General features: G+C 41.6%; 1 protein-coding gene across 2 annotated transcripts in view; it reads left to right on the top strand.

The window, feature by feature from the left end:
* Positions 1-12,229, top strand: part of naalad2 (N-acetylated alpha-linked acidic dipeptidase 2) — a 29,754-nt gene that overhangs the window by 1,537 nt on the left and 15,988 nt on the right. The window contains exons 2-10 of one of the 2 annotated variants that reach the window (XM_037546421.1): positions 1,267-1,407; positions 3,836-3,935; positions 5,049-5,235; positions 7,518-7,619; positions 8,334-8,459; positions 8,574-8,760; positions 8,959-9,052; positions 9,543-9,638; positions 9,813-9,898. In XM_037546421.1, coding sequence (XP_037402318.1) covers positions 1,267-1,407; positions 3,836-3,935; positions 5,049-5,235; positions 7,518-7,619; positions 8,334-8,459; positions 8,574-8,760; positions 8,959-9,052; positions 9,543-9,638; positions 9,813-9,898 — 1,119 coding nt within the window. Of the gene's footprint in view, positions 1-1,266; positions 1,408-1,432; positions 1,569-3,835; positions 3,936-5,048; positions 5,236-7,517; positions 7,620-8,333; positions 8,460-8,573; positions 8,761-8,958; positions 9,053-9,542; positions 9,639-9,812; positions 9,899-12,229 lie in introns of those variants that run through there. The other variant, XM_037546422.1, reaches the window with a different exon arrangement.

The following is a 12,229-nucleotide window of genomic DNA, read 5'->3' as shown; positions in this document are numbered from 1 at the left end:
ACGGGATCCCCTTCTTGGCTGTGTTTTTTTTTTTTTAAATCTGTTTGTCTCTTTGTTGGATAGGAGCTGGGGGCCAAGCATCTGACTTTGGGATGTGGAATTCTATTCACCTTTCCTGTAGTGTGGAGCACGTTGGGTGTGATTGAGATGTGTGGCACTGACATGTGTGGTTTTTAGTGTAGAGGATATTCCTATCTCTGTACTTCCTTCGGTTGTGGTAAGCCCTTAACCCAGTTCCTTCCTAAATTGTTACTGGTAGTTTAAATAAATTATTGCTAGTTCTTTTTTTTATATTGATTCTCCAAGAAGGGAATTCCTGGTCTGCCTGGTGGAAAAGATGTTTTAAAATAATTGTCAATAAATCTCTATTAAATGATTGTACCCCGTCTCTGGCCTTTGAGTGTGTTGAACCTGGGTGTCTTTTCTTCTCTAGGCCTTAAGTGCCATTTTTTTTTTTTTTCTTAGAGGTGAAATCACCTCTAGGTGGCGTAGTCGTGCATTGACAATTTACGCCGCTCCGCCACATTTTGCTAATGTTTTATTAAATAAAATAAATATATAAAAATGATTGATTGTACATATGATATACACACTCACTGACTGTGATGTTAGCAGAGAATAAGGCACAGACGTCCGAATGTCTGCAGTGAGAAGGGCCCTTTTGAACACACTGGCCGAAAAGGCACATAACGCACAGCTTGAGTTTGTGTCCACTCACTTGCAGACGGTCTTTTACAGAAAGAAGAGTCAATATTTTTACAATTAGCAAAACATTGACAAGCTAGTTTGTGTTTAATGTGAGACCAAATATTCAAACTAAAAACCAAAAAACCAGCAAGAAAAAAAAAAACACTGATTTAAATAACCACAACCACCAGTAAAACACAAAACCATCACTAATAACCAAAAATATCAGTAATAGCCTTTACATTTTGGGCTTGGCTGTTTTGTGTTTTTTTTTTTTTTTTTTTTTTTTTTTTTTTTTTTTTTTACAGCAGTCGCTCTCGCTCTCGCTCTCTCTCGCTCGCTCTCTCTCTCCATCGCATCTTTACTGTGGTTCACCTGCTGACTTTTAACTGACTGAAAAAGTCCCCTCCTCCTCTTTAACTTGTCTCCCTTAAACCCCTCCTCCTCTTTAACTTGTCTCCCTTAAACCCCCCCCCCTCTTTAACTCCCCCCCCCTCTTTAACTCCCCCCCCCTCTTTAACTCCTCCCCCTCTTTAACTCCTCCCCCTCTTTAACTCCTCCCCTGCCTTCTACTCTCAGGCTCTACTCTACTCTACTGTGCCCCTGTGGTCAGTGCAGTTTGTGTGTTTGTGGGGGGGATGGGCTCAGAGAACACACTCGTCCGCTTGCTGAAGTGGGTCACCCTCTTTACAGTTCTCTTCTTCATCGGCTTCATCATCGGTACGTTCATACGTTCATGCACTTGTCTGTGTGTGTGTGTGTGTGTGTGAGAGAGTGTGAAGTGTTTACAGGGTGCCTAAACGTTTGGTGCTGAAGTCCAGTGTTTGCCTTGGGCCAAAAACCCACAGTAGTGCAGAGACAGATGAGGACAGACGGAGGAGGAGAGTATACTGACCTGCTTTAGAGCTTTACAGCACTTCTGCACAGATAACCTCGCTAGGGCACTCTCTACTGTAAGGGGGTCTCCACTGGTGGTCTGCTCCAGGGTGTTTATGTGAGAAGCTCTCAGTGTCACGCCAGTTCCTTTAACTCTGGATTTAAAACACTGATATTTCTAAACTACAGCCAGTGGAGCAGAAGCTGGGATTCCAGGTGATCCAGCTCAGCAGGTCTGACAGGTCTGGCAGCCCACCCACCACCATGTTCTGTTAGTGGCTGGAGGGGGTTAGGGAAACCCTCTGGTAGGCCAACAGGATCAATTTAGCCAGTCATCGTATGCAGAGTTTTCTAGATCAGAATTCAGTTCTGTGTTAGTGTTCACACTTCCACTCACATATAGCTACTATCTTTGCTTCTAATATTACTGAATTACTACTATATAACGATAAATTACTGTAGCACCGCCTGTGCTACCCCGGGCTCAAGGAGGACGCTGGAGGCAGGGTTCAGGATTGCAGCAGCCGTGCTTCTTTATTCCACACCAAATAAATACACAAACAACCAAAACCAACCCTAAGCTGGCCACTTTTCAGTGGCTGGCGCTAGCTAGACTTTTCAGCCGCTTACGCAAGCTTTTCAGCTCATCAGCCCTCTTGATGCTGCTGCTCGTCCCCCTCTCTCTCTTCCCTCTCGGCTCTTTTTAAAAGGAGCGCATCAGAATCAGCTGCTCTCATTAAGGAAAGCGTGAGAACCAGAGCCAAGAGGGAATGAGAGCTCATCGCTCCACCTCCTCGTTACCGCCCACAGCTGGCAGCTCAGCCGCCTGGGTCAAACGTGAGGTGTAGTGACGCGGCCTCGCTGCGTAACTGGGGTCAGGGCCCAGGCGGCGGAGCTCAGGATTCGCTCCTTGCCGGCACCGTCATCGTCCTCCTCCTCCAGCCGTCATTCCCATGACTCGCGTCACTCTTGTCCATCGGGGGAGCTCTGGCTTTGTGCTTCGCCCCCTCCACACACGCGGCTCTCTCCCTGGCGTCCTCACCAAGGTTCATCACTGTTGGGTGTTCGGGCCTCGCCTTCCTGCCAGCTCATCGGGGCCCGCGGGGCGGGCACATGCCACAATTACATTTCAGTTATATTAGTTTGCTTATAAACAAAGTTAGCACTGAGGATACAATAGCTACGCTGGTCCATTTTGTGCTAAAACACTTAGACAATTATATTTGCTTGAGCACTTTTTCTGGGTTTCTTATCAGCGTCTACCACCATTCGGCCTGATATTGTACTGTCAGAAATGGCTCAGTTAGATTTTAATCCATATCTTATTTACTGTTAAAGGAATTTCCTTATCAATAGAGTGCAGCACTAACACTGCCTATTATAAATGATGTTGGAGCATCACAAGGATGTTCTCCATTACTGTTCACGTTGTATATGAATGACTGTGAAGCTCTGGAACCAAATCATTTTTAAATATTCTGATGATTCTAAGTTATTAGCTCTGTTGAAGCATAATGATAATCTATTTCAGCAGGGTTTTAATGGGCTGGTAGATGCTGTAAACTGAATGCTCTTATTATCAACACAAAGAAGGCAGAGGAGATCGTTTTTGGTGTTTCTCCTGATTCATATCCAGCTCCTTTAATAATTTATAATCAGGAATTTAAGCAGGTTTTGTCCTATAAATATCTTGGTGTACATATAGATACAACATTATCACAAAATAGTCATATTGACAGTCTGCATTAATGTACAGCAGTGGATTAATTTTCTTTGCAGGTTAAGATCTTTTGGAGCCAATAATCAGATTTTATGTGTGTTTTACTCTAGATTTTATTATTCAGTAACTACAGTGACCTCAGTACAAACTGGCTGAGCTGTTCTTAGATTATAGATTGGTGTAATTAAACTTTGGGCCCACCGTTGGACCCTGGACATTTTAGGACTAGATTGCTGAGACAGATGCAAAATTGTTCCAAGATCGTAGGTTAGTCTTTGGAGGTGGGAAAGTATAGTGTGTGTTGAATCATGAACACAACATTTTGCCCTCCTCACAGATCTCCTGAAACATCAACTGTAACACACACACACACACACACACACACAGTGATTTTAGTGAATTAATGTAATTTGATTGTTGATGTGTTGTACTCAGAGGGTGACTCCTCTCTCTGAAAGTCCTAACGGTTGATGTAAATAATATGTAAATGTTCTGGTGCTGATCTTTACTGCAGGATCTGTCCACGTCTGTAATGTAATGTTTCTACTTCAGGCTGGTGTGCAAGGCCCGTCACAACACATCATGAGGAACCAGATCACCTGCAGGAGTTCCTGGATGAAATACACGCAGAGAACATCAAACAGCATCTCAGGTACATGCACACATGTTCATAACACTCCTGTCTGTAACACTCCTGAAGTTCTAATAAAATTAATGTCCAGAATGAAGATCTAATAAAATTTACATCCAGAATGAAGTTCTAATGAAATGAAAATGGCGTGAGATGTAAACACCTCGTAGACGATAAGCAGATGTTTGCTGTTGTTGAGTCCAGATGTTTGAGGATTGTATGTGGTTTTGTGCGGTTGTTAAAGAGTAACTTCACCCCACTAGGTTCTGCTGACTCCACCCCTGGATCAACTTTGATAAATGCTCAAAAATGGGAGGGGCACGCTGGGAGGGGCACTGCAGTGATCAGTTTCACTCAGTTTGACATCAAGGTCGCAGACTGCATCACCGGTCGGTCAGGGTTTGCTGCAGTGTCCCTAAATCCTTACGTTCTACAAGCTGGAGTTACATCTGATTCAGTTCCCACTCAAATTCATGTTCCCCGAACCCCCAGCGCTGCACTCACTGAACAGAAATCAACAGCAAGCAACAATGGAGCTATGGAAAGTGGGAGAAAAGTCAGAGAAAGGCCGTATGGACGAAAGGCTGACAGCCGGTAACAATGGCCATTTAACCTTAACCTTTCCTGAACCTTAGTTTCAGCGTTGCTTGCTGTTGATTTCTGTTCAGCGAGTCATGCCTGAGGGTCTGGGTTGTGAAGGGAAACGTGAATCGGATGGAACACTGGCAGCTTTATGGAGACTCGCTAGAATCCTCACTTAATCTGTCCAACATCCTTGTTCCAAACTAAGTTCAGATTAATTGGGTCATTTACTGTGCTGGGGGTGTTTAGCTCAGTACGTGAGTGTGGTTATCTCCTCACTCTTGGCTCCTGTTCTTACATATCCATGAGTGCAGCACAAGTAGGACGTCATCCGGGGGTGGTAACGTTGATTGACTGATTTGCATACTCTCATGTCATGGTATTTTGGTACGAAGACACGTTATCCACACCTATAGCAGAGTTAGACCAGAGGGGGGCGCTGCAGGGGCAGATCTGACCATGATAAAAATTATATTTTTACAATTTGCAAAGATGTTCGCATTTTAAGCAACGCTGGTATATTTTATTATTTTCCTCGTTTTGTCCAAACAGGAAGTTCACACGTCTACCCCACCTGGCCGGCACGCAGCAGAACCTGCGACTGGCTGAGCAGATCCGAGATGAGTGGCTAGCGTTTGGACTGGACTCAGCTGAGCTGGTCTGGTACGACGTCCTGTTGTCGTATCCAAACAGAACCCACCCCAACTACATCTCCATCGTGGACCAGCATGGAGATGAGGTACTGCTGACCGGTCCAGTCACCTCTGACCCACACACAGCATCTCACTCTTCGCCCCAGCACTATAGTTAACAGCTTAGAAACTTCACACAGGCACAGAACCTGTGTGGAATCTGTAGAACAGGTGTCAGGAGTGTGAAGCAGAACACACTGAAATAAACCACAAAAACCAACAAAACAAATAAAACAGTGGCACTTGCAACAGGACATTATAATGATGTTATTGGTCTGTTGGTAATTAACTGGCTGTAATCTGTAACTAAGATGAGTTCAGCATTTTCCGGAACGCTGGAGCTTTTTTTTTCTTTAAAACATGGTTCTTCAAAGGTTCTTCAGTAGAGACAATGTTTCTATATAGAACCATAATCACTCACATGGCTATTTGCATGATTAAATGGTTCTCTGCATGGTGAAATGGTTCTCCAGATTGATGGAGAATGTGTTGTATGGTTCTATGCAGCACCTAAAAGAGTTCTGCTATTGTCAAGCTTGTGGAAACAGAAGAACCCTTTGTAGGGGCTACTACTCGCGACTGGAGCGAATCCGCAACGGACAGGCGTTAAGTCACTCAACGGGGTCTAGCCCTTTAAGAGACTCAAGGGGGGGGGGGGGGTACTAGTTGGTAGTAGTTCAGTTGTTGTTTTGGAAGCGAGTTGAGTTTCGTTTTTGTCTCGTGAAATAAAAGTTTTCCCTCCGCGGGATTCTCCACTAACTTGAGCCTCCTTACTTCACGACCCGCTTCACCTTTTCGGCCATATATATATTTAGTACCATATACAACACATTCTCCATCAATCTGAAGAACATTTCACCCTGTAAGTTTGTACTGTTTTATTGTTGACTTATTATCTACAGTTTTGATGGAGTTTTATGAGTTTGTTTGAATTTTTGTCAGTATGTAAATGAGTTTTCAGACTCAACGTGATAGGTGCTCTATTAACAATGTCTGTCACTATAATTATTATTACAGGTATTATTATTATCATTATTATTATTAAATTATGTGCTAGTGAAAGATTTCATACCACATAGATTCTCTGGTCGATCAATCACAATCACAGGTCAGATAGTAAAGAAACACATGCTTGTCTTTAACAAACTGATATCTTATCAATCAGAATGAAGTAACAGGTGTGATTATTTGTCCTTTTGGGAGAAGGACGTCTGTAAAACTTGCTTACAGAGCAGAGAGGAGCTCCAGTAAAACCTGCCGGCTGTACTTTAATCCGTCTTTGTAGATAACAGTGTGTTATTCAGTGTCAGTCAGTCTGAAACACCCCAGACCTTAAACGGCGAGGCTGAGGCTCGCGGTGGGGACTGTAATGACCCTGTCTGGACAGTAATGACACTGTATGTGAATAGATGTGCAGGTCAGCGTGACGTCAGTGACACTGCAGTTGTTTTATCATGCTAAGATGAGCTATAGTTTAAAATTACAATGTTTAGCAGCCTTTACTGAACACACAGCAGCTTCATCAGCTTCATTCACACCAGACGTAGGGCTGGTGTAAGGAAACAGAGAGCGAGCGAGCGCTGTACTGCTGCTGTGTGTGTTTTTCAGAGCTAGACTCGGTCACATTTTCCAGTTGCAGTGAATGTGTTTACTCAGCGCCGCATGCCGGTGTCACAGGACCTGATCATTTTAGGAGAAGAGAGAAGCTGAAAGCTCACAGGGAGCTACTGTAATAAACTCCCTTAAACATCAGTTAGTGATTTCACAACCTCGCGGTTAAAGTATCAGTTTAACTGTCATTTATGTTTTGTATACATAGAAAACTGAGTTTTCCTCATTTCTATAAATAAGCACTTTGCTGTTGTGTGTAAACACTGAAACCACTCCCCAGTACATACTGTGCATATATATATGGAAACCACATTAATGAGGTCAGTGTTTTTCTGATGTCATAAAAACATATATATTTACATATATCTGATGACAGCTTACAAACAGTTAAGCCTCACACATTCTGCCCTGTACATTCAGCCTATAGCAGTTTAGCCTCACCCATTTAGCCCACAGCAGTTTAGTCCCACCCATTCAGTCTACAGCAGTTTACCCCCACTATTTGGGCAGTGGGGGGGGGGGTAAATAGTTGGTTAAATAGTTGTTTTTTTTGTTTATATTTCACACCACACTGATTCTCACGCTGTGTAAATGTTTTATTATAGACGGATCATCAGAAATAACCGAACGTACTTTAGATACAGTCTTGCTGAATGTTCTTGTCGTTTCCATTTGAGAGAATATAAAGAATTTGTTTTGAATAAATTTTCTGGTGCAGATGTTTAACTCATCCCTCTCTGAGCCGGTTCCTGAGGGATACGAGCATGTGACTGATATCGTTCCTCCATACAGCGCCTTCTCAGCCCAGGGTCGACCACAGGTTACTCTACACTACTGTACACTACCACACAGTACAGTACACTGCTATACACTACTGTGCACTACCACACCCTACCATACAGTTACACTACCATATACTACTGTACACTGCCATACACTACTGTATACTACCACACACAGTACTGTACACTGCCACACCCTACCATACACTACCACACAGTACTGTACACTGCTATACACTACTGTACACTACCATACACTACTGTACATTGCCATGCACTACTGTACACTACCACACACTACCATACAGTTACACTAACACACACTACTGTACAATACCACACCCTAAGATACAGTTACACTACCACCCACTACTGTAAACTACCGCACACTACTGGACACTACCATACAGTTACACTAGCATACACTACTGCTCGCTCATTACGATCACTTTTCATTTCTGTCATTTTAATCCCATAAAACAATTTGTACAAATTTAATATCTATAATAATATTTGACATTTAACATTTAAAACATTTGAACATTTTGAAAATGTATTTTAAATAAAAAAGGACTCTACACTTTTGGAAAAAAAATGATCATACATTTTTAAAGTAAGAAATGGAACTTTTGAAAATGTATTTAAATTGATTAATTTAGTACTTTATAAATCAGTTGATTAATTAAACTTTGTAAACTGTGAATCAGAGAGTTGACCCCTAGGGTGCGCTGTGCTGTGCTTGCTGTTCTCAGGGGGATCTGGTGTATGTCAATTATGGCAGGACTGAGGATTTCTTCAAGCTGGAGAGGGAAATGGGAATAAACTGCACCGGAAAAATCGTCATCGCCAGATACGGCAAGATATTCAGAGGAAACAAGGTGAGGAACTTTAAACACGGTGAAATGAACCTGAGCTGATCAGAGGTCAAACCCGAGTTTAGTGTGTGAGCTAATTTATAAACCGCTGAGACAGTAACTCTGTGTGTGTCTCAGGTGAAGAACGCGGTGCTAGCGGGGGCTAAAGGCATCATACTGTATTCAGACCCGGCCGATTACTGCGCTCAGGGTGTAGAACCCTACCCTGCTGGATGGAACCTGCCAGGAGGGGGCGCTCAACGAGGAAACGTCCTCAACCTGAACGGAGCAGGAGACCCTCTGACCCCCGGATATCCCGCCAAAGGTACAGCACTTACTGTACGGTACGCATAATGCAGCTGATATGAGAAAACATCACCTCCATAACTGTGTTATGATATGTATATCTGTTTATGATCAACTGATCAATAGAAACACTAAAGTTCACAATAACAGACGATAACAATGATTTCCTCCTGGGAACGTTTTCTAACAACAATGGTTTCTGTTTTTCTTTCCATAGAGTACACGTACAGGTCCAAACTGAAGGAGGGGGCGGGACTTCCCAAAATTCCTGTGCACCCTATTGGCTATCACGATGCTGTTCATCTGCTAAAGTGAGAAAGACTAAACTGATTAAAATGACATTAAATATGCATTAAAGCAGTGAATTTATAGTAATATTAGGGTCTACAATAAAATTGTACTAAAATTACTATCCATAAAGAAGCTGTAATAAATTTAGTATTTAGAAAAAAATGTATAATTATAACAATAATATCCAGAATAAAGTTATAATAAAATGAATGTCTGGAATGTCTTAAAAATGGTGAAAATCTCAAAGCTCATAACTTCACAAAAACATGTAAATTACAGCATATTTTTTATAATTTAATACAGTCTGGTTTCCAGATGCTTATATTAAATATTGTTTAGAATATTTAAATCTATGTTGAATATTATCATATCAAAACTTTCCAACTGTTTTATTTCAATTTTCATTTATTTATTTATTTATTTACATCGTCTGAGTCGCCGGCTGTTGTTTACACTGTGTGAAGTGACCTTAATTAAGCTGAAACTGGTCTGAACGAGTGTGTGTTGTAGGAATATGGGCGGAGCCTCGCCACCTCCTGATTGGAGAGGAGCTCTGAACGTGTCCTATCGTATCGGGCCTGGATTCACTGATGACTTCATACTAAAGTATGACACACTTATTACTACATTACCCAGAGTTCTGAACTCAGTAGTGATCCTTAAAGAAACTGTTAATGACCTGAGTTGTTAATATGATGATGTAGGAGTGCGAGGGGCTGAAGGCGTTTACCTGGTGGAGGGTTTAGGGTTCGTTTTACACTGTTTGTTTTGTGCTGTCAGCAAAGTGCGCATGAACATCCACACCTACAACCAGGTGACCCGCATCTACAACGTCATCGGCAGGATCAGAGGAGCTCGGGAGCCAGGTACAGTGCATCTACACCTACACCTGCATATGCTCACCTGCCAGTAGTGGACAGTAACTGAGTAAATGTAATTAGTTTCTGTACTTAAGTATTTTTTCGTATATCTGTACTGAAATTTCTCCATTTTACGCGACTTTTTACTTTCACTCCACTACATTTCAGAGTCTAATATCTGACTTTTCCTCCACTACATTTTGAGAAATCTGTCGTTCCTTTTGTTTACTGTGTGTATAAAAACGTAAAATGTCAAAACGAAAGAAGCGCAAAGCCAGAGCACCAATCAGGGCACAGCGGTCACTTTGTTTTAAGCTTGTTTTGACCTGTTTGTCATACTGACCCAGTGCGGCACACGGTAAATAGAGCACAATATAGAAATATGTCCACATATGCAGTTGTGACCGACGCAGCTTTTTTTCTGAGTATATAATATAGTAAAAGAAAACATTTAGGAACCATAAAGCAAGGTTTTATTAAACTTAAAATTGTAAGTTGAATAAAATGAATTTATCTTTTAGTACTTTTACGTTCGATACTTCTACTTTTATTGGAGTAACATTTTACCTTGGGTATCTCTATGTTAACTCTCTGTGATGCTGCTAAATCAAAGGAAGATGCTCGCAGATATTAAAAACAAAGGTCTGTTTAATGAGAGAGGTTGGTATACTGTAGTGGGTAACACCTTTGCCTCCCCACCTGGACAAGCACCCTACACTATACCAATAAGAGTCCTTGGGCAAGACTCCTAACACCACATTTTACCTGTGTAAAATGATCAAATTGTAAGTCGCTCTGGATAAGAGCGTCAGCCAAATGCTGTAAATGTAATGTGTCAGACGGAAAGAGAGTCTCAGGGCAAAATCAGAATCCAAAAACCAGGCAAGAATCAAAAACCGGAGAAGATGAAACTTATAGGCGACCAGAGCAAAAAGGGCAAAACCAAAAGGCGAAGGGTTCAAAACACAAGTCGAGACAATCAGAACAACGCTCAGTATTCAATGGTCAGTACCTCGCAATGAGGAGAACAAACCAACGACTGTTTAAGCTCTGAGACCAAACAGACACAGGAATCACATTAGAATTCAGGCGACTGAGAGCGAGGCAGTTGCGTGTGATTGGAGGAGAAGGTGACATGATCGGGATTGGACTCATGAGAGCGTGCTAGGCAAGGGAGGAGAACTTAGAAGCATGCCACTCAGGTACATGATTTGTGTACTTCGCCCACTACTGTCACCTGCTCACCTACACAGCTACCAGGACAATAACAATCAATCTACAATATTGGTGTGTACAATTTCTCTGTAAACTTTATAAACAGTAGGTTTTTATAATTTCACACTAAAACATTGTTATTCTGAGCTGATCAGACACTATAAACATCTTATTAACAGTGTACATCCAAAAATTACATCACTGTATTATTACACTTACTGAAAGTTTCACCATAAATCATGCAGTATGTATTATGAAATAAAACCATTATAAATTCATAAATAAAGCTGTTTAATGGGAACCATTTAAAGAACCAGTTTAAAAGTAAATGTGAAATATGTTTATGATGCAAAATAGCCAAAACAGAACTGAACAAGGTATGGATAAACATGTTAATAATACTTTCAAACACAAAAATGCTGCAAATTGCTGTTTCACATCTAAATGGCTACAGAACTGAATTTGGCTTTGTATTCTCCAGCGTTCTGTTCTAATCCTCCGTTCCACCTTAAATGGAGCGGCAGTTATGTTCTGCCACCTGTACAGGCCTGCATGGAACTGCTGCGTCATTTAAGGTGGAGCAGGAGATTTGAATAAGAAGCTCATTTCAGTTTCATTGAATTTCTGAAGTCATTTGTCTGATGTGTGTCCTATTACAGTGTACAGTCCTATTAGAGTGTAGAGGTGTACAGTCCTATTACAGTGTACAGTGTACAGTCCTATTGGAGTGTACAGTGTACAGTCCTATTAGAGTGTACAGGTGTACAGTCCTATTAGAGTGTACAGTGTACAGTCCTATTACATTGTACAGGTGTACAGTCCTATTAGAATGTAGAGTGTATAGTTCTGTTACAGTGTACAGTCCTATTACAGTGTACAGGTGTACAGCCCTATTACAGTGTACAGGTGTACAGTCCTATTACAGTGTACAGTCCTATTAGAGTGTACAGGTGTACAGTCCTATTACAGTTTACAGTCCTATTACATGGTACAGGTGTACAGTCCTAGTGTACAGTGTACAGTCCTATTACAGTGTACAGGTGTACAGTCTTATTACATTGTACAGGTGTACAGTCCTATTACAGTGTACAGGTGTACAGTTCTATTACAGTGTACAGTCCT

This window comes from Pygocentrus nattereri, chromosome 17, assembly GCF_015220715.1.
Source record: "Pygocentrus nattereri isolate fPygNat1 chromosome 17, fPygNat1.pri, whole genome shotgun sequence".
Taxonomy (NCBI): Eukaryota; Metazoa; Chordata; class Actinopteri; order Characiformes; family Serrasalmidae; genus Pygocentrus; species Pygocentrus nattereri.
The sequence above is the reverse complement of the archived record's forward strand: the minus strand, read 5'-3'. Positions and strand labels throughout refer to the sequence as shown.